Source organism: Somniosus microcephalus, chromosome 13 (genome assembly GCF_052327205.1).
Source record: "Somniosus microcephalus isolate GS21.2 chromosome 13, FLI_Smic_1.0, whole genome shotgun sequence".
NCBI lineage: Eukaryota > Metazoa > Chordata > Chondrichthyes > Squaliformes > Somniosidae > Somniosus > Somniosus microcephalus.
The window spans coordinates 166,635,572-166,657,423 of NC_140999.1; the positions used below are offsets into that span (position 1 = coordinate 166,635,572).

The 21,852-nt window shown below is 44.8% G+C and overlaps 1 protein-coding gene across 1 annotated transcript in view; it reads right to left on the minus strand.

Moving 5' to 3' along the window:
• Positions 1 to 21,014, minus strand: part of LOC147108759 (uncharacterized) — a 47,369-nt gene extending 26,355 nt beyond the window's left edge. Inside the window, exon 1 of the mRNA XM_086005543.1 lies at positions 20,876 to 21,014. Within this exon, the coding sequence (XP_085861669.1) occupies positions 20,876 to 20,964 (89 nt within the window). The 5' untranslated portion in view covers positions 20,965 to 21,014. The remainder of the gene's footprint in view (positions 1 to 20,875) is intronic.
• Positions 21,015 to 21,852: the final 838 nt, after the last annotated feature.

The window sequence follows — 21,852 nt, forward strand, 5'->3', positions numbered from 1 at the left end:
CTATCGGAGCGCTGCTCCTTCGTCAACTGACGAAGGAGCAGCGCTCCGAAAGCTTGTGATTTCAAATAAAACTGTTGGACTATAACCTGGTGTTGTGTGACTTCTTACATTCTTCCTATTATTGTCACCCTATTACAGTATCCCTATCGTTGACGCTGTTTTTAACATATCTGACTACATCAGGACATCAATAACCTTAACATAACAACAGAAAATGCTGGAAACACTCAGCAGGTCAGGCAGCATCGAGGAGAGAGAAACAGAATCAACATTTCGGGTCGAGGACCCTTCGTCAGAACGGTCCTCGACTCGAAACGTTAACTCTGTTTCTCACTCCTCGATGCTGCCTGACCTGCTGAGTGTTTCCAGCATTTTCTGTTATTTCAGATTTCCAGCATCCGCAGTATTTTGCTATTGTAATAACTGTAACATGATTGAATACAGAATGTGTCAGTAGGAACACATGGCAGAGCACAGAATAAGAAAATTTTTACGTTGCATTAAAAGAACTGGGAGCAGTAAATGGAGCAACAAAAGTGAGCAATGCATCTGAATCACTGTAATTTTTAATTTGAGAATCTATGTGGCATTGCAGTGCCAAGTTAAACAGGAACTGCAGTCGCTGTCATTTGGATGCTGTCAGAAAGGGCCTGATGTGGCTCTTTGCTATATCATCATACTGCAACCTCGCTGCCTCGGTTTTCCAAGCATAATAAAAGGGAGAAAAATAAACACAATTGTAATTTAACAAGTGGTTGTTCAGATTTAGCACCAAAAAGGACCATATTTTAGAAAAGGGGACAAATCTAATCCAACTACAGATCTATCAGTCTTACCCGGAAAAATAATGGCATCGATATCAGGAGCAATTAGGTGGATTACCTGTGCATCAATAATATAGTAAGTAATGCCAACATTGCTTTAGAAGGGGATGATCCTGCCTAACTAATCTCCTTGACTTTTCTTAGAAAATGACATTTTAAATTGACAGTAGAAAACCATATGACATGGTGCACTTAGATTTCTAAAAAGTCTTCAATAAATATTCCTCAAGTGGGACCACCACTGAAACTGATTTAATGGAAACTTAGATAAAAATCTGCATGTGGATAAGGAATTAGCTGAAGGAAAGGAAGCAGTAAGTGTTAGTCAGAGAAAAAGGGAATTGGATATACAGTATACGCAAACGAAAAATTTGCAGGGCTCTGGGGAAAGAGCAGGGGAGTGGGACTAATTGGATGGCTCTTTCAAAGAGCCGCACAGGCACGAGGGGCTGAATGGCTTCCTGTGCTGTATGATTCGATGAGAGATGCCAGGTGAGGGGGAAGTACTGAGTGCCCAAGTCTTTGCTGGAGCTCCTACTATTCCTGCAGTACTGACTTGGATTCAGAAACCCACTGCAAAGCGATTAACTTTACAGATGATACTAAACCAGGATGGACAGTCAAATTGCAAGAAGCAACCACAGACCTACAAAAGGAATAGTATAAACTCGTAAATGGGCAGAATAGAAGCAAATGAAATTCAGCACAGACTAGCGCTAGCTATTGCAGATTGGAAAGTGAAATAGCTCTCATAGTTATACTATGGGTAGTGTAGAAATAGATAAAGGCAATGTTGATAGGGACCTGGGGGTGATAAATTTAGCAGTTAACATATCAAAACAATGTATAAAGTGAATGCTTAATTATATTGCTAGTCCATTAGAGTGTAAGGTGAAGGATGTCATGCTAAAAGTGTACAGTGTCCTAGTACTGTGTTCAGTTTTGCCTCCACTGGTCTACCCAGAAGACTATTCCAGGTATTAATCACTCTTTGTGTGATCTCGTGCTTCCTGTTGTCAGTCCTGAACTTGCCTTTTACCACTTTGTACTTATTTCCCCTTGTCTTGCCATCATGGTTTAACTTGAAATTGTGCTCTGGACTAACCGTTTCTACTTTTTTTTTAGTACCTTACATACTCTTTAAGGTCCTCTCTCGTTCAGTTCCTTTCAGTTACTTAAATCCACTAGACAGAAAATTGATACCAGTGTTGTGGCAATCAATCTGGAACAGGTTGAAATTGAGGATGGTGAATGGTTTACATAGCATCTGTCAAACAGCAGGGGTGCTGAGCTCACAGATGTTTGCTGTTCTAAATTTGCAAACCTTTTCATTTTTAATTATGCAAGAAAGCCTAGAAGATCCTCTCACTGCTATTCTTTCAGCCTTTGAAAAATAAACTGACATTACTTTCCCATAGATTTAATTTTCACTTTATTGTTTAAACGCCCAGATCTGGAAGAACATAGAGTAAAGAATGGAGATAGAGATTCTAAAATAACAGCCTTCAGTTCTGATCACAAAGATTGTAGCTAGCCATATGGTGACTAAGGTATTTGCTTCACACCAATGTGGTTCTGGGTTTGCCAGTTTGGCTATAAATGTTGTCACTTCTCACCATGGATGTTAACTGAAAGAACTAAATAAGATAATTTCCTGACAGAATAATGTAATGAATTCTTTTCAGCCCCAACAGCAAACAAGCCACCTGCCAACTAAAAACACAGCAGTAGTCATTTGAGAAGTCTGTCACCTCATTGTCTCTTCAGGGAAAGCAGACTCCATTTCAGAGAGCCTGTCAATCTGGCCGGCTGCCGGGTGGGAAACAGATTTTTTCAAATGATAACAAAGTCTTGCTGTTAAATTCGGCAGGACCTCCGCGCTCTCGGGATTTCTGGTTTCCACCCCGTAACCGCCCAGTAAATGTCGGGGGCCTATGAATTACATTCTTCATGCACTGTTATTATATAGGTGAACACATCAGCCATTTTGCACACAACAGTAAAATGAATGACCAGTTAATCTACTTTTATGGTTGATATACTTTTATGTGTTGGTTGAGGAAATTATATTAGTCAGAACTCCAGGAGAAACCCCTCCTCTTTGAATAGTTCTATGGGATCTTTAATGTCCAGCTGGACCATTAGAACAGGCAGATGGGACCTCAGTTTGATGCCTCATCTGAAGGATGAAACTTCCAACAATGCAGTGCTGTCCCAGTACTGCACTGGAGTGTCAGCCTGAATTATGTACCAAATTCCTGGGAGCCATGAATCAAAGAAAATGAAGAAAAATAGTGATGAGGTTGGGGGTCTAAGTTAGTAATTTAAAATACTGAAAGATTCTCTCTTTTTCCCTTCACCAATTCTCTACATTCGATTCTTCCCCTGACAGTGGTGCCTCCTTGCTGGCCTATGGTTTCAAGGATACTGGTCACCCAGTGTAACAAAGCTATTCAACCACATGGAGCACCACAGCCAAGCCCAGTCCTGTGCTCATCAAACATTCACACAGGCATTCTTCTAATTGCTGGATAGTGATCAGAAGTAGAAGTCCTGTCTGATTTCCCCTTCTCCAATCCAGAACACGGAGGCCAATTTTAGTTCCTCTACCAGTCTGAGAGCTAATCCAGCATAGATCCAGGATCAAAACTGGGACCTCCCTGGTTTGAATGGACTGATTACTCACTGGATAACTGACTGAGCCATTGAGAAGTGCAGGATTTTCCTTTTGTCTGAAATGTTTATGATGTTGAAATATATATTGTGGGGCATATCATTCTAATAATAATTTCCTATGATAACTTTAAATTCAAAAATGATTCTGGTTAATTATTGATACAATAGTTGCATGTTCGGAGCTAGCTGTTAAGGTGTTCTGTCCACTGTAACAGGAATATCTGACTTACTAATGATCCTATTTGAAATTTAGGGTACATGTTCTTTTTTAGAGAGGGAAATAATTTTCTGAATTATCAAAATTAAGGACAACAATGCTGAACAATAAGTGATTGTATTCACTTTCTCTGTTACCAGTTACATATTTCAACCACAAGGTGACACCATTAAGTAAATCCAAGATGATTTGTGGACAAGACAGTAACATAAACATAGGAACATAGGGAGTGATTTTAACCTAACTAGGTGAGCGGGAAACCCACGGGATTGGGTGAAACGGCGGTTTTACACCCCGCCCAATATTACTATCTATTGACTTCAATGGAGAGTAAAATCGGACAGGGTGTAAAACCAGCATTGTTCCTGATCTCATCAGTTTCCCGACGGGCTGATTAGGTTAAAATTGCCCCGAACAGGAGTAGACCATTCAGCCCCTCGAGCCTGTTCCGACATTTTATTAGATCATGTCTGATCTGTACCACAACTCCATTTACCCACCTTTTCTCCATATCCCTTGATAGCCTTACCTAACAAAAATCTATCGATCTCTGTCTTGCAAATTTCAATTGAATCAGCATCCATAGCCTTTTGGAGGTGAGGGTTCCTGATTTCACTCCTAACTGGCCTAGCTCTAATTTTAAGATTATGCCCCCTTGTTCTGGATTCCCCCATTGTATCTACCCTATTGAATCACTTTTATCATTTTAAACACCTCGATTAGATTACCCCTCAATCTTCTAAACTCAAGGGCGAACAAGTCAAGTTTATGCAACCTGTCCTCTTAATTTAACCCTCTAAATCCCGGTATCATTCTGGTGAATCGGCGCTACACCCTTTCCGAAGATAATTATATCTTTACTGAGGTGCGGTACCTAAAACTGAACGCAGTACCCCAGGTGGTCTGACCAACCATCATAAACTGAGGCAGCAAACTCGATGGGTTTATCCACGTCATCTCAACTCTGAGACACGCTACAGTCTTGAGACACAGTCAGGCCTGCATTATTATTTATAATGTATCACAAAATTCATAAGAGTCTGATTCGATTCCATTTCTGGAAAGTTCTTTCTCACCAGTGACGGGTATCACAATGGAGAATGGCAGCAGCAGGCTCCCATAATGAAACTGCACGATTTGAATCAAAGTGAAGTTGTACTATGATGTACATAACTTTGGAATCAATTAACATTGTTTTAGACAAGTTAAAGTGGAGTGACATCAGGTTTTATTGCCTGATATGTTAGAGAGCGACAGCCTATGCAGTAAATAAGTGCACAAGCACAGTTTCTAATTTCAATCATGTGATGAAATATTCCATTCATCACTGCCTGTGACTGTGGTTGGTTTCAGGTTCTCCCTTACCATTGTATTGCCTGTGACTGTGGTTGGTTTCAGGTTTCTCCTGACCATTGTATTGTGTATTGGAATGTATGGAATGTGTTGTGTGTAGGGCTCCGCCCATACCTGGCCTCTATGTAAGCCAGCTCAGTCTGGCCTCACAGCCAGTACTGCAGACCTCCAGGGAAGATACCTCTCTCCACTGCGTGTTATCTTCTAAGTTAATAAAAGCCTTGTTTTGTTTCGCTAACATCGAGTCTCGGGATTATTGAGGCACATCAATTTTATTAACTTATTTTTCAACACAATGGATCAACTCCTGAAACCCGAACGTTTGGATTTGGATCAGCATGCTCCGGACGCATCAGCACGCTTCGGACACTGGTTTATGTGTATGGAATTCTTCCTGGACAATTCCGCAGCCGTCAAAGACGCTACGGACGCTGCGAGTATGAAACTCGGAATTCTGCGGAATTGGGTAAGCCACCAGGTTTACCCCCTCATCCAAGACGCCGACACATACCTGGCCGCCTGCGACATCTTAAAGGCGCATTACCAGCAGCCTACGAATGAGGTGTATGCTAGGCATCTGCTCGCCACTCGCGCACAGTGACCTGGGGAATCGGTGGAGGAGTTCCTAGGCACCCTGAAAATGCTTGGCAAAGACTGCAAGTGCCGAGATGTAAAAGCCGCAGTGTACACCGACGAGCTTGTTCGCGATGCCTTTATCACAGGCCTCAGCTCCACTTACATCCGGCAAAGACTGCTGGAAAAAACGGGATTGGACCTGAAACAGGCTGCGGACACCGCGCGATCCCTGGATGTGGCCCAGAGAAACTCGGACGCCTACTCTTCAGCCCGCGCCGTCCACGCCACCACGTGTGCACCAAGGGCGCCGCCATCTTGGAAGGCATCTTCCCCGCCCGGCAGCCCGACACCGTCGGGGCCCCGCTCTCCCCCCAGAAGCCCTATGACAGCCGCGACGCGTCGGGGACCCAACTGCTACTTCTGCGGGCAGCCAAAGCACACCAGAAACCTGTGCCCGGCGAAAGGCACCACCTGCTTTAAGTGCGGTAAGAAGGGGCACTTTGGGAAGGTGTGCAGAGGGAACCCCGCTGGAAAACCAAAACCCGCCACCGCCGCGTGTGCGCCGTGGGAGCGGCCATCTTGGACGCCATCTTTCCCGACCTCATGGGGTCCGCCATCTTGTGAGCAGACAGCGCGGATGCCATCTTGTCTCGATCAGGGCCCTACAGTGGCATCGGTCACAGTGGACCAGACCAGGCCCCACCCGCTATCCAAATCAATGGTGGACATCGAGGTAAACGGGTGCGGGGTTAAATGTTTAATTGACAGTGGAAGCACGGAGAGTTTTATCCACCCGGAACTGGCACGACAACTCTCCCTAAAGGTGGTCCCTACTCGGGGTACCATCTCTATGGCTGATAAAACCCAGACATCGACCATTCTGGGTTACTGCACGGTACAATTGTCCATTAACGGGACTGTATACGATAATTTTAAAGTATTAATCATGAAGAATCTATGCGCGAGCGTGATCTTGGGCCTGGATTTCCAGTGCAACCACCAAAGCATCACGCTCAAGTACGGTGGGTCCCAGCCGCCCCTCACAGTGTGCGGCCTGGCTACCCTGAAGGTAAAGCCGCCTTCGCTATTCGCAAACCTTACCCCTAACTGCCGGCCAATAGCGACCAAAAGCAGGAGGTACAGCTGGGAGGACAGGCGGTTTATCGCAACCGAGGTAGACAGGCTCCTGAAAGAGCGCATTATTGAATGCAGCAATAGCCCGTGGCGCGCCCAAGTGGTGGTGGTAAGGGGTAGCGAGAAGAAACGGATGGTGATCGACTATAGCCAAACGATCAACAGGTACACCCAACTAGACGCCTACCCACTACCCCGCATATCAGAAATGGTGAACCAAATCGCCCAATACCGGGTGTTCTCCACCATCGACCTCAAGTCAGCGTACCACCAGCTCCCTATCAGACCAGAGGACCGCCCGTACACCGCCTTCGAGGCGAACGGACGCCTCTACCAATTCCTCAGAGTCCCCTTTGGGGTGACGAATGGGGTCTCGGTCTTCCAGAGGGAGATGGATCGCATGGTCGATGACCACCACTTGCAGGCAACCTTCCCCTACCTCGACAACGTCACCATCTGCGGTCACAACCAGCAGGATCACGACTCGAACCTCGAGAGGTTCCTGAAAACCGCACAAAAACTCAACCTCACCTACAACGAGGACAAGTGCGTTTTCAACACCACGCGCCTCTGCATACTAGGCAGCGTGGTGGAGAATGGGGAAATCGGACCAGACCCCGACCGATTGCGCCCCCTACGGGAGCTGCCCCTGCCCAACACTCCCAAAGCCCTGAAAAGGTGCCTGGGGTTATTTTCTTATTATTCCCAATGGGTCCCCAACTACTCCGACAAAGCCCGCCCCCTCTTGAAAGCATCCTCTTTTCCGCTCTCTGCTGAGGCCCACGCCGCCTTCAAAAGCATTAAGCAGGATATTGAGCGGGCCACGCTACAGGCAGTGGACGAGAACACTCCATTTCAAGTGGAAAGTGATGCGTCTGACTTTGCCTTGGCGGCCACCCTCAACCAGGCGGGGCGGCCCGTAGCTTTCTTCTCGAGGACCCTCCAAGGGCCCGAGATCAGACACTCCTCTGTGGAAAAGGAGGCCCAAGCCATCGTGGAGGCAGTGCGCCACTGGCGCCACTACCTAGCCGGCAAACGCTTCACCCTACTTACCGACCAGCGGTCGGTAGCGTTTATGTTCAATAATAAACAGAGGGGGAAGATCAAAAATGATAAGATTCTTAGGTGGCGGATCGAGCTCTCCACCTTCGAGTATGACATCATTTACCGGCCAGGGGCCCTTAACGAATCCCCAGATGCCCTCTCACGAGGGATGTGTGCCAGCGCCACCGGGGATCGGCTACAGACCCTCCACAACGACCTCTGCCACCCAGGGGTCACGCGGCTGTTCCACTTCATAAAGTCCCGCAACTTACCCTACTCGATTGAGGAAGTTCGGTCTCTGACCAGGAACTGCCGCACTTGCGCTGAGTGCAAGCCTCGGTTCTACCACCCTGATAGAGCCCACTTAATCAAAGCTACACGGCCCTTTGAGCGGCTCAGCTTAGATTTCAAGGGCCCCCTCCCGTCCGTCGACCGCAATGTTTACTTCCTGAACATTGTGGACGAATACTCCCGGTTCCCATTCGCCTTCCCCTGCCCAGACATGACCAGCGCCACGGTCATTAAATGCCTCAACAGCCTGTTCTGCCTGTTCGGTATGCCGAGCTACATCCACACGGATAGGGGGGCGTCCTTCATGAGTGAAGAGCTATGCCAGTACATGCTGTCCAGGGGTATCGCCACGAGCCGTACCACCAGCTACAACCCCCGGGGTAACGGTCAAGTGGAGCGAGAGAACGGGACAGTATGGAAAGCAGTCACTCTAGCTCTAAGGACCAAGGGCCTCCCTATCTCCCGCTGGCAGGAAGTCCTCTCAGATGTGCTCCATTCGATACGGTCGCTATTGTGTACTGCCACTAATGCCACGCCTCATGAACGAATGTTTAGCTTCCCCCGGAAATCCACCTCAGGCGTATCCATGCCGTCATGGCTCTCCACCCCGGGTCCGGTATTCGTGCGAAGGCATGTGAGGGGCCATAAGACGGACCCTCTCGTGGAGCCAGTGCACCTACTCCACGCCAACCCCCAATACGCGTATGTCCGGCACGCCGACGGAAGGGAGGACACCGTGTCAATAAAAGACGTCGCCCCAGCCGGTAACGACAACAACCACAGCAATAGCAGCAACAACGACCACAGCAACTCTTGCCCACCCACTACTCTTTCATCACCCCCGGAAGAACATCGACCAACGGCACCCCCACCAACTACCCCTTCAACAACCCTGGCGGCACCCCCGGCAGAGACCCAGGAGGCCACCGGGGACATCCAGCCGACACCCGCGACACCACAACAGCCACGTCGGTCGCAGAGGACTACCAAACCCCCGAACAGACTAAATCTATAGAAGGGGTGAATGTGATGAAATATTCCATTCATCACTGCCTGTGACTGTGGTTGGTTTCAGGTTCTCCCTTACCATTGTATTGCCTGTGACTGTGGTTGGTTTCAGGTTTCTCCTGACCATTGTATTGTGTATTGGAATGTATGGAATGTGTTGTGTGTAGGGCTCCGCCCATACCTGGCCTCTATGTAAGCCAGCTCAGTCTGGCCTCACAGCCAGTACTGCAGACCTCCAGGGAAGATACCTCTCTCCACTGCGTGTTATCTTCTAAGTTAATAAAAGCCTTGTTTTGTTTCGCTAACATCGAGTCTCGGGATTATTGAGGCACATCAAATCAAGTAGTTCCTCTCATGTTTTTATGGTGCTTCTAACTAATGGGGAGTGTTGTATTCTGGTACAACACCTAGGTCTCAATTCACTGAATTCTCCTGGTGAAATCAGCCTCACTGTAAAGGAAATAATACCCTGTAAATGCTGAAAATGTAAAATAAACTTTAAAAATACTAGAGAAACACAGTAGGTCTGCTCTTCTTCTTAGGCAGTCCCTCGGAACCGAGGATGACTTGCTTCCACATTAAAAATGAGTTCTCAGGTGACTGATGAGTCCAATGCAGGACCTACAGTCTCTGTCACAGGTGGGGCAGACGGTGGTTGAAGGGGCGGGTGGGTGGGGTGCTCCTTCCGCTGCCTGCGCTTGCTCCTGGCGAAGAGACTCGAGGTGTTCGGCGCCTTCCCGGATGCTTCTCCTCCACTTTGTGCGGCCTTGGGCCAGGGATTCCCAGGTGCCAGTGGGGATGTTCTACTTTTTCAAGGAGGCTTTAAGGGTGTCCTTGAAGCGTTTCCTCTGCCCACCTGGGGCTCTCTTGCAGTGCCGGAGCTCCGAGTAGAGCACTTGTTTTGGGAGTCTCGTATCGGGCATGCGGACAATGTGACCCGTCCATCGGAGCTGATCGAGCGTGGGCAAAGCTTCGATGCTGGGGATGTTGGCCTGTGCAGTAGGTCTATCATGGAATTAAAGAACTTAAGGCAAAAATGGAGGTCATTCAGCCTACTGTGCTGGTGATAGTTCACCAATCAGAGCTATCCATTTCCCTGCCCCTTCTCCCTATTCTTTTATGTTCTTCCTTTTCAAATGTTTATCCAGATCCTTTTTAAATGATGTATAGTCTCTCTCTCTCAATAGCCCCTTTTGCTAATCACTCTCGGGGGGAAAAAAATCTTCTAACTTTCCCCTTCATTCTTACAAAGTATTTACAGCACAGAAAAAGGCCATTCGGCCCAACAGGTCCATGCCGGTGTTTATGCACCACACGAGCCTCCTCCCACCCCTCTTCATCTAACCTCATCAACATATCCTTTTCCTGATATGTCCCCTTGCTACCAATGGAAACAATCCTTGACTTGTTTTCCCTTTAAAAATCTTTCAAAATTTTAGAAACCTCTATTGGGATCCCAATGTTACCATCTCTGTTTCAGGGGAGCGGGGGGTGGCTGAGCACAAGCCGGCAACAGCCAACAGTAGTACTGTGGAGCCGATATGCATCGGACGTATTTCAGGCATCCTTGGGACGCAGGACATAACCCTACAAAATTGTTTTTTTTTTGTCTGAGGACCAACTTCTACCTCATTCTTCCTAAAATTGGCTGCCCAGAATTACATGCAATGCTCAAATTGTAGCATTCATGTCTGCATGCAAATTCAATATCACTTCCTTGCTGTTATATAAAACTCCAAATCCCATTTGCCTTATTAAAGCTTTTGCTGCACTCCCGCCTTTGTAGATCTATGTTTGTCCACCTCTAGATCTTTCTCTTCCTCCACAATGTTAGTAGTCTTATATTTTAGGGTATACCTCCTTGCACTGTTATTTTTCCAAAATGTATTATCTCACATTTCTCTGCATTGAACTTCACCTGCCACCTATCTGTCTTCTCCACTAACCTATTTACCTTCTCCTGCAATCTTTTGCATTCTTCTTCACAGTAGTGTGATTTCATTATTTTTCCTTGGGGTTTTTCCTTTTGTTTTTCAACAATTTTTCCATTGGTTGGGAAAACAGGTGATCAGGCTCCTCTGTGACATCCAGCTGCAACTCTAATCTGCAGTTCAGCAACCACAAGAGGCGCATAACGCGGGCTCGAGACAGATGGTGAGTCACTTTGCACTCATGACAGGTTGTCACAATGGCCTGGCACAGGAGCTAATGAAACTCCTTGTCACACATATGCTGGGTCAGCTCACGTGTCAGCCACTGCTGTTAGCTGCATTATTTGACTCCCTGAATGTTCGGACGTGCCATAACTAAGATTTATTGTATTCAGTATGTAGTATCTCAATTCTCATCTTCAGTATTTGTTGAATATGGCTGACTGGTATCTTCCTTAAAAGTAAAAAAGGTTCACAAGCAACCACAAGTTCAACTGCTCTTTTCTGACTCATGTTAAATAAAATCACAATAAAAAAGATTTAAATGCCTTTTAATATAAAGCCATTGCGAATGACACCCTGAAATGGCATAGAGGTATGATAATATCTGCAATAACAACAGAAAATGCTGGAAAAACTCGCAGGTCAGGCAACATCCGTGGACAGAAATTTGAGTTGACGTTTCGGGTCGAACCCTTCTTCAAAACTGGAAAGAAAAGATAGATCGGAGGCAGGGCTGCGATCGGACAAAAGAATAAAAGAAACAAAAGAAGTAAAAAAGAGACAATAAAAGGTATTAGAAGCTAGACGAGATAGTAATAGGCTGAGATTGGGTGTAAAGTGTACTGGCAGGGCAAGAGATAGCTGCCAGGTGTGAGAGCGAAACAAAAGGAAAGGGGTATCGTGATAATATCTGCAATTGGGTAGAATTGCAGGGCAAATGGGTAACTTCAATATGTAAACCATCAGGTAAATGATCTAAAAATTATAAGCAGATTTAAAACCCGAGAGAAATAGCTGGTGAGAATTGGCAGACAATAGCAGCAGAAATTTGCCAAGCTCATGCTCCTCCTCCCAAAATAAGGAGAGAACACAAATAACTAGCAGCAACAAGGGAAATCTAATGAGCTTAACGCACTCTGACAAGAATGGATTGGGTGATGATTGGTGACCGTCTGGTTTCCTAGAGGGTAACTGTTTACAGTCAGTGGTTGGCAGGATTGAATTCATCTGGTTTCCAACTCCATCAGGGCTTAAGTTGCACTATTAATAAATAACCAGTAGAGGTCAAGTTGTACTTAGTTATTGAGCGATACAATTTGACTTGCTTTCCACAACAAATATAACACACAGAAATGATTTTGCAGGATATTACAATATATTAAAAAAGGGCTCTCTGGAGTTGTCTATGAAAATTCTGCAATAGAATTGACTGGGATTCTTTGACAAAGTGATGCAGCAAATCAATGGCATTGTTAGAACTAAGGACTGATTCATTTTCATCAGAATCTCACGCTGTGTTAGATGACTTTATCTAAGTGCTGAAAGGCATCCGCAACTGTTGTCTTAATCAGCAAATTCTTTACTATTAACAGTAACATTGTATAGTGCCATACATTCTTAAAGACACTGGACTGTGCATAACTGGAATTGTTTGTGGGAAAAAGGAAATCAGCACATATTTCTACATTTTTATCATTTATTTTCACTAGAGATTCAAAACTACAGTATCATGCACTGAGGGAATGGGCTAACACATCTGGAAAAATGCTTCTGGCTAGAAAATCGATCACAGTATGTGAAAATGTTCGGTCTGTCACTATTTATATTAATGATTTGCTGGCAGAGATGTATTTTGCATACTTTAAAGTACAGAAAAAGGTTGGAAATTTTCAGTCATGTTATTAAAATGAAATGTTGCTTGGTTTTTTGCTGAGTTAGTTGCTCTCAGTAGGATCCATAATTAAAGTCTCAGCACCACGGGGCGAGAGTAATGAAAATCAGAAAGAGATCCTACTGCTGATCACTTTCTGGTAACTCTTGCTGGAGAGTGTGTCATGTGGCGACATCAAATAAGGACAGGATCAAATTCCAGCGCACCAACTGAGCAAATTCTTGTTGAACATGTTAGCTGGGCTAGAAATATCCACAGTACAAGAGGTTGGATGGGATCCTGGAATCATGCCTTTGCAGTGGTCGTCTTGCAATTCCCATTGAACATCAACTTCATCTTTTATGGGGTGAAATCATATCTTGTTCTGCTAAATATCTTTAGGGTCAGAATGTATTCAAATGCATATGTATATAATTAGCAAAGCATTAGGAACCTATGAGATCACATGTTTATTTCACTGTTTCTGGTAAACTTCAAGGCGTTGGTCAATACTTGGGTCGGGCTTCCCTGGGGATTATTCCTGCTAATAAATCATAAGAGATTTTTTGTTAACATAAATGTGATTTTGATGGAATTAAAAAACAGAAATTAAGCAGTAGAGTAATCCAAACTCATACATTTCTGTATGGTAAATTGGGGTTTCTACCTGGGGTACATTTCTGCGACCTAAATGCTATATAAAGCTTCTGTCAGTTAAGAGCCATTAGTAGGTGTAGGGACCGGGTGCTAGGGTTTGGATGATCAGCCATGATCTCGTTGAATGGCGGAGCAGGCTCGAAGGGCCGAATGGCCTACTCCTGCTCCTATCTTCTATGTTTCTATGTTTCTATGTTAGTAGGGCTGGCAACTGGCACACAAAAGAAATTGGACTGCCTAAGATCTAGAATTAGTGCCGGGCGATTGTTGGATTTATTTTTTTTCCTATTGGTTTCCTAGGAAATTTCACTCCACTTCTCCTGCCCCTCAGTAGCTACATTGCAGTAAAATTTCAGCTTAACTGGTTTACTGTGTTGTTTTGAAACTGTCGATTTCCTTCCACTACCACTTCAGGGACATGTGCACATAAAGCTAGGCTGACACTTCAGTGCAGTGCTGAGTGAGTGCTGCACTGTCGGAGGTGCTGTCTTTCGGATGATACGTTAAAACCGAGGCCCTGTCTGCTCTCACGTAAAAGATCCCATGGCACTATCTCGAAGAAGAGCAGGGGAGTTATCCCCGGTATCCTGGCTAATATTTATCCCTCAACTAACATAACAAAAACAGATTATTTGGTTATTATCACATTGCTGTTTGTGGGACCTTGCTGTGCGCAAATTGGCTGATGCGTTTCCCACATTACAACAGTGACTCCACTTCAAAAGTACTTCATTGGCTGTAAAGCACTTTGAGACGTCCGGTGGTTGTGAAAGGCGCTATATAAATGCAAGTCTTTCTTATTTTCTTTCACTAGGATCCATGTTTAGCTCTCCCCACCTGGAAATCTAATTGGCTGAGAAAGAACTAATTTGGGATTGGCTGCTTCTCTTTCTTTAAATGTCCTGGCTACACTTGATAGGCTGACTGGATTCCTGAGGCAATGCTAGGGCAATCATGTTCAGCTGGAGAATGATGGCTGACATTTCTGTGCTCTGATTTGTTGTCTATCACAACTATGGAACATACTTAAAATGAGCTGGGAAATGAAGTAGGCTGAAGTTCAAAGTAAGGTTTGTGAGTAACAGTTAAATAAGTTATAAAAGTGCCTAATGATTTTATTGTTGGGTAAAGCCTTATAGCTTAGTCTCATTTATTCCTTTTTTATTTTTTAATGTGAGATGTTTAGTGTTTGAGAAGGATTATTTATTAATACAAAGTGGAAATTCTCATGCCCTTAGTCACGGATGAGTAAGGCTCCTATTTTGACCAGTCACATGTTATATTGTTTTATAGAAAGGCATCAATGTGAGAGTTTTGTTATTTTTATTGAGAGACATAGTAGATGTAGTGGTTAACCGATGCCAAGTTTGGGTTATGCTGCTGTTAAGGTATTACAAAAATAAACATCCCACACCATTTGGAAACCCACTACTTAATTTATGGAAACTTTTCAGAATATTACCTGTGCTCTCTTTCATAGGCCACAACAACCCAAAACCAAAATACACTGTACTTGTCCCAGCCATTTCATCAATAAGGCTTCATCAAAGTAGCATATATCCAGGTAGCCCCAAGGATCCCTAAGTGTCCCTGCCCTTTGTCATTTCCTAGTTTCACTATGTGTTATACTATTAGTCACTGTTCCCTGTATGCAACAGTCCTGGTTTCATAGAATTGCAATACTTTGACACCAGCTGGATACACAGTCACACAGTCTCCTTTAATTGACTGCTGCCACCACCATTTTGTCAGATACTGAGAGCCAGCATCTTTTCTGTGTTTTGCGGAGAGAGAAGCAATTTCACGGAAAATATACATAGACAATAATAACTTTGAATTATAGAATACAATCACAGAATTTTTAAAAAATTCATTCATGGGATGTGGGCACCTATTGCCCATCCCTAATTGCCCTTGAGAAGGTGGTGGTGAGCCGCTGTCTTGAACCGCAGAGGGCAGTTAAGAGTCAACCACATTGCTGTGGGTCTGGAATCACATATAGGCCAGACCGGATAAGGACTGCAGATTTCCTTCCCTAAAGGACATTAGTGAACCAGATGGGTTTTTAATGACAATCCAGTATTTTCATGGTCACCATTACTGATACTAGTTTTTAATTCTTTTTTATTCTCATTGAATTTAAATTCCCCAGCTGCCTGTGGTGGGATTTGAACTCACGTTTCTGGATCGGTTAATCCAGGCCTCTTGGATTACTAGTGCAGTAACATAACCACTACACTACGGTACCCAGAATCTTACAGCACAGAAGGAAGCCATTCGACCCATCATGTGCTGGCTCTTTGAAAGATTTATCCAATTAGTCTCACTTCCTTGTTCTTTCTCCAATATTTTCCTTTTAAATATACATCCAATTCCCTTGTGAAAGTTACTGTTGAATCTGCTTCCACCAACTTTTCAGGCAGTGCAATCCAGATCATCATAACTTGTATTTAAAAAAAAAAAAAAAAAAAATCTCCTCATCTCCCCTCTGGTTCTTTTACCAATGATCTTAAATCTGTGCCCTCTTTGAAGAGGGATTTCCTTGCTGTTGTAGTTTCTGTAAGTGTAGAATGATTATCTTAAACTAGTTTAAGGCAATTGGGAATTTATTCATTTTTAATATACTAAAGTCATTGAACCATAGAATGGTTACAGCACAGAAGGAGGCCATTCAGCCCGTCGAGCCCGTGCCGGCTCTCTGCAAGAGCACTTCAGCTAGTCCCACCCCGCCCTTTCCCCGTTGCCCTGCAACTTTTTTTTCCTTCAGGTACTTATCCAACTCCCTTTTGAAAGCCATGACTGAGTCTGCCTCCGCCACCCTTTCAGGCAGTGCATTCCAGATCCTAACCACTCGCTGCGTAAAAAAGATTTTCCTCATGTCGCCTTTGGTTCTTCTGCCAATCACCTTCAATCTGTGTCCTCTGGTTCCCGACCCTTCCGCCAATGAGAACAGTTTCTCTCTATCTACTCTGTCTAGACCCCTCATGATTTTGAATACCTCTATCAAATCTCCTCTCAACCTTCTCTGCTCTAAGGAGAACAACCCAGCTTCACTAGTCTATCCATGTAACTGAAGTCCCTCATCCCTGGAATCATTCTCGTAAATCTTTTCTGCACCCTCTCGAAGGCCTTCACATCCTTCCTAAAAGTGCGGTGCCCAGAAACATAGAAACATAGAAGATAGGAGCAGGAGTAGGCCATTCAGCCCTTCGAGCCTGCTCTGCCATTCAATGAGATCATGGCTGATCATTCAAATTCAGTACCCTGCCCCTGCCTTCTCCCCATATCCCTTGATCCCTTTAGCCTTAAGAAATATATCCACCTCTTTCTTGAATATATTTAATGAACTGGCCTCTGTGGCAGAGAATTCCACAGGTTCACCACTCTCTGGGTGAAGAAATTCCTCCTCATTTCGGTCCTAAATGTCCTACCCCTTATCCTTAGACTATGACCCCTGGTTCTGGACTCCCCGACCATCGGGAACATCCTTCCAGCATCTAGTCTGTCCAGGCCTGACAGAATTTTATAGATTTCGATGAGATCCCCTCTCAATCTTCTAAACTCCAGTGAGTATAAGCCCAATCGACACAATCTCTCCTCATACGTCATTCCTGCCATCCCAGGTATCAGCCTGGTGAATCTTCGCTGCACTCCTTCCATGGCAAGAACGTCCTTCCTCAGATAAGGTGACTAAAACTGCACACAATACTCAAGGTGCGGTCTCACCAAGGCCCTGTACAACTGTAGCAAGACATCCTTGTTCCTGTACTCGAACCCTCTTGCTACGAAGGCCAACATACCATTTGCCTTCTTAACTGCCTGCTGCACCTGCATGCTTACCTTCAGCAACTGGTGCACAACAACACCCAGGTCTCTTTGCACTTCTCCTTCTCCCAATCTATTGCCATTCAAATAATAATGTGCCTTCCTGTTTTTGCCACCAAAGTGGATAACCTCACATTTATCCACATTATAGTGCATTTGCCATGTTTCTGCCCAGTCACCTAACCTGTCCAAATCGTACTGGAGTTTCATGACATCCTTCTTGCAGCATACCCTCCCACCCAGCTTTGTCATCTGCAAATTTGGAGATATTACATCCAATTCCCTCGTCCAGATCATTAATATATATTGTGAACAGCTGGGGTCCTAGGACCGATCCTTGCGGTACCCCACTAGTCACTGCCTGCCACTCGGAAAATGACAGTCCAACTCTTTGCTTTCCGTCCGCCAACCAGTTCTCTATCCAAGTCAATACCTTGCCCCCAATCCCATGTGCCTTAATTTTGCACGCTAATCTCTTACGCGGGACTTTATCGAAAGCCTTCTGAAAGTCCAAATACACCACATCCACTGATTCTCCCTTATCTATTTTACCAGTTACATCCTCAAAAAATTCCAGTAGATTAGTCAAGCATGATTTACCTTTTGTAAATCCATGTTGACTTTGTCCGATCCTGTCACTGCTTTCCAAGTGCTCTGCTATTACATCTTTTATAATGGACTCTAGCATTTTCCCCACTACGGATGTCAGGTTTACCGGTCTATAATTCCCCGCTTTTTCTCTGCCACCTTTTTTGAATAGTGGGGTAACATTAGCTACCCTCCAATCTATGGGTACTGTTCCAGAGTCTATCGAGTTCTGGAAGATGACCAGCAATGCATCTACTATTTCTAGGGCCACTTCCTTAAGTACCCTGGGATGTAGATTATCAGGCCCTGGGGATTTATCGGCCTTCAGTCCCATCAATTTTCCTAACACCATTTCCCTACAAATACTGATTTCTTTCAGTTCCACCCTTTCATCAGACCCTATGTTCCCTGGTATTTCTGGGAGGTTATTTGTGTCCTCCTTTGTGAAGGCAGAACCAAAATATGTATTTAGTTGGTCTGCCATTTCTTTGTTCCCCATTATAAATTCCCCCGATTCTGACTGCAAGGGACCTATGCTTGACTTCACCAATCTTTTTCTCTTCACATATCTATAAAAGCTTTTACAGTCATTTTTTATGTTCCCTGGAAGCTTACTCTCATATTCTAGTTTCCCTTTCTTAATTAATCCCTTTGTCCTCCTTTGTTGAATCCTGAACTGCTCCCAATCCTCAGGATTATTGCTTTTTCTGGCCAATTTATATGTCCTCTCCTTGGATCTTATGCTATCCCTAATTTCCCTTGTTACCCATGGTTGAGTCACCTTTTTTGTTTTATTTTTATGCCAAAATGGGATGAACAACTTCTGTAGTTCATCCATTCGGTCTTTGAATGTTTGCCATTGCCTATCCACCGTCACCCCTTTGAGTGCCATTCCCCAATCAATCCTACCCAACTCACTCCTCAGACCATCGTAGTTTCCTTTATTTAAATTGAGGACCCTTGTTTCTGAGTCAACTACTTCATTCTCCATCTTAATGAAGAATTTGATCATATTATGATCGCTCCGACCCAAGGGGCCTCGTACAACAAGATTGCTAATTAATCCTTTCTCGTTACATAATACCCAGTCTAAGATGGCCTGATCTCTAGTTGGTTCCTCGACATATTGGTCCAGGAAACCATCCCGTAAACACTCCAGGAATTCCTCCTCCACAGTATTGTTACCAATTTGGTTAGCCCAATCTATATGTAGATTAAAGTCACCCATGATGACTGCTGTGCCCTTATTGCATGCTTCTTTAATTTCCCTTTTAATGCCATTCCCAACCTCCGCCTTACTGTTTGGAGGTCTATATACCACTCCCACTAATGTTTTTTTCCCCTTAGTATTTCTCAATTCTACCCATACAGATTCCACATCATCAGAGCTAATATCCTTCATTACAATTGTGTTAATCCCTTCTTTAACCAGTAATGCTACCCCACCTCCCTTTCCTTTTTGCCTATCTTTCCTGAATATCGAATACCCCTGGATGTTGAGTTCCCAGTCTTGGCCATCCTTGAGCCACGTTTCCGTAATCCCAGCCAAATCATATTCGTTTACCTCTATTTGTGCAGCCAATTCATCCACCTTATTACAAATGCTCCTCGCATTAAGACACAAAGCCTTCAGGCTTGTTTTTTTAACGCTCTTAGACCTATTAGAATTATTATTTACTGTGGCCATGTTTGATTTAAACCGTTGATTTCTCTGACTGCCACTTTTGTTTTTCTCCTTCCTATCTTTTGCTTTTATCCTTGTTTCCCTTTCCTCTGTCTCCCTGCTCAGGTTCCCAACCCCCTTCCATTTTAGTTTAAACCCTCCCCCACAGCACTAGCAAACAAACCCCCTAGGACATCAGTTCCAGCCCTGCCCAGGTGCAGACCGTCCAGTTTGAACTGGTCCCACCTCCCCCAGAACCGGTTCCAATGTCCCAGGAACTTGAATCCCTCCCCCTGGCACCATTCCTCCAGCCACGTATTCATCTGAAGTATCCTTCTATTTCTACTCTGACTAGCACGTGGCACTGGTAGCAATCCTGAGATTACTACCTTTGAGGTCCTGTTTTTTAATTTACCTCCTAACTCCCTATATTCCGCTTTTAGGACCTCATCCCGCTTTTTACCTACATCGTTGGTGCCTATATGCACCATGACAACTGGCTGTTCACCCTCCCCTTCCAAGATGTTCTGCAGCCGCTCGGAGACCTCCTTGACCCTTGCACCAGGGAGGCAACACACCATCCTGGAGTCTCGTTTGCGGCCGCAGAAACGCCTACCTATTCCCCTTACAATTGAATCCCCTATTACTATAGCTCTACCACTCTTTTTCCTCCGATTCTGTGCAGCAGAGCCACCCCTCGTGCCAGGAAGTTGGCTGCTGCTGCCTTCCTCTGATAAGCCATCCCCCCCAACAGCACTCAAAGTGGTGTATCTGTTGGAGAGGGGGATGGCCACAGGGGACCCCTGCACTACCTGCCTGCACCTAGTACTCTGCCTGTTGGTCACCCGTTCCCTTTCTTCCTGTCCAACCTCTACCTGTGGTGTGTCCAACTCCCTAAACGTGCTATTCAAGACGTGCTGACAGATGAAATATCGGTGTTTCACAGCTGTTTAAAGCTGTCAAACACTGACAGTCTTACTTCTAACCTGAGTCCTTCTACGCAGACTCAGTTAGAAATCTTGCCGGCACTGAAAGCTGAAGGCTGTCACTTTTGACAGATCGCAGCCATTCTGCTTTCAGTGCCGGCTGAATGATGGACTCCCGAAGCCTAGAGGAAGAAAGGCTGTAGAGGTAAGTACAAGTAATTTAAACTTCTTTACACACTTTAGACACACCAAACACACTTACCTTTGCACTCATGCACCCATCACTCACCTGAACACCGACATCTCGACCCCTCCAAGTCCTTCAACCCGACGGCCCGACTCCTCTAGCGTGGTTTGGAGCTGTCGGGAATCCCTCATGACACCCTTCAAAATAGGGATTAGGCTAAAAACTGCCTGTTAACTACCTGTTAACAGGCAGTTAATTGGCACTAATCCCTTCCCGCCTCGGGTCGGCGGGTCCCAGTGCGGGGTGGGTACCTGCCTCCTTTGAAACTTACATGGAGGCGGGTTTTGGGCAGGATGGTGTTGGGACCCCCGAATTTGGGATTTTTGCCCCCCGGACGCCTAAAAGCCCGCCTCACAGCACACTGAAAATCCAGCCCATTGTCTTTCCTTCTATGACAGAAAAGAAATTGGAATTACTAGCCCATCTACATAATTTCAGTTGAAGGGGATACTCTGACACAAAAAACAATCACAGGCACTGTTCTATGCTGAAGAAAGCAATGCCTTTGTTCCTTTCGCTGCAATGCAGTGCTCTTATCTCAACTAACTACACTATTTTGAAGGAAGAACCTCCTATGTTCAAATGGAACAAATCAGAATCCCTTACTGCTATGGTGTGATCTGAAATGGAAACACCTCCTCTGATATATCATTTGTGTTCCAAGTTCTCACTATGCTATCTAGTATGTCCTCTGACAAAACAAGAGAGCTAGCTAGTCCTAAAACCTCTAATAAATGTCTTCTTGAGGTCATATCTAGATGAAAAACGAATAAAGAAACATTAAAAAAAACTACGCTGAGCAGGAGAAGGGAAAACATTTGGGGAAGAGAAGAGAACAAATTCAGGGAGATGCTTTTGAAGGCAGGCAATACAAAGTGGTTTAGGGAGAGAATTTCAGATGACGGAGGTATGGTGACTGAATGATTAGTCCCGAATCCTGGAATGGAGAAAGTGATGAACAAGCAACAATCTGGAGTCACATAAGAAAACACTGTGGCCTGGAATATATGGCTAGAGAT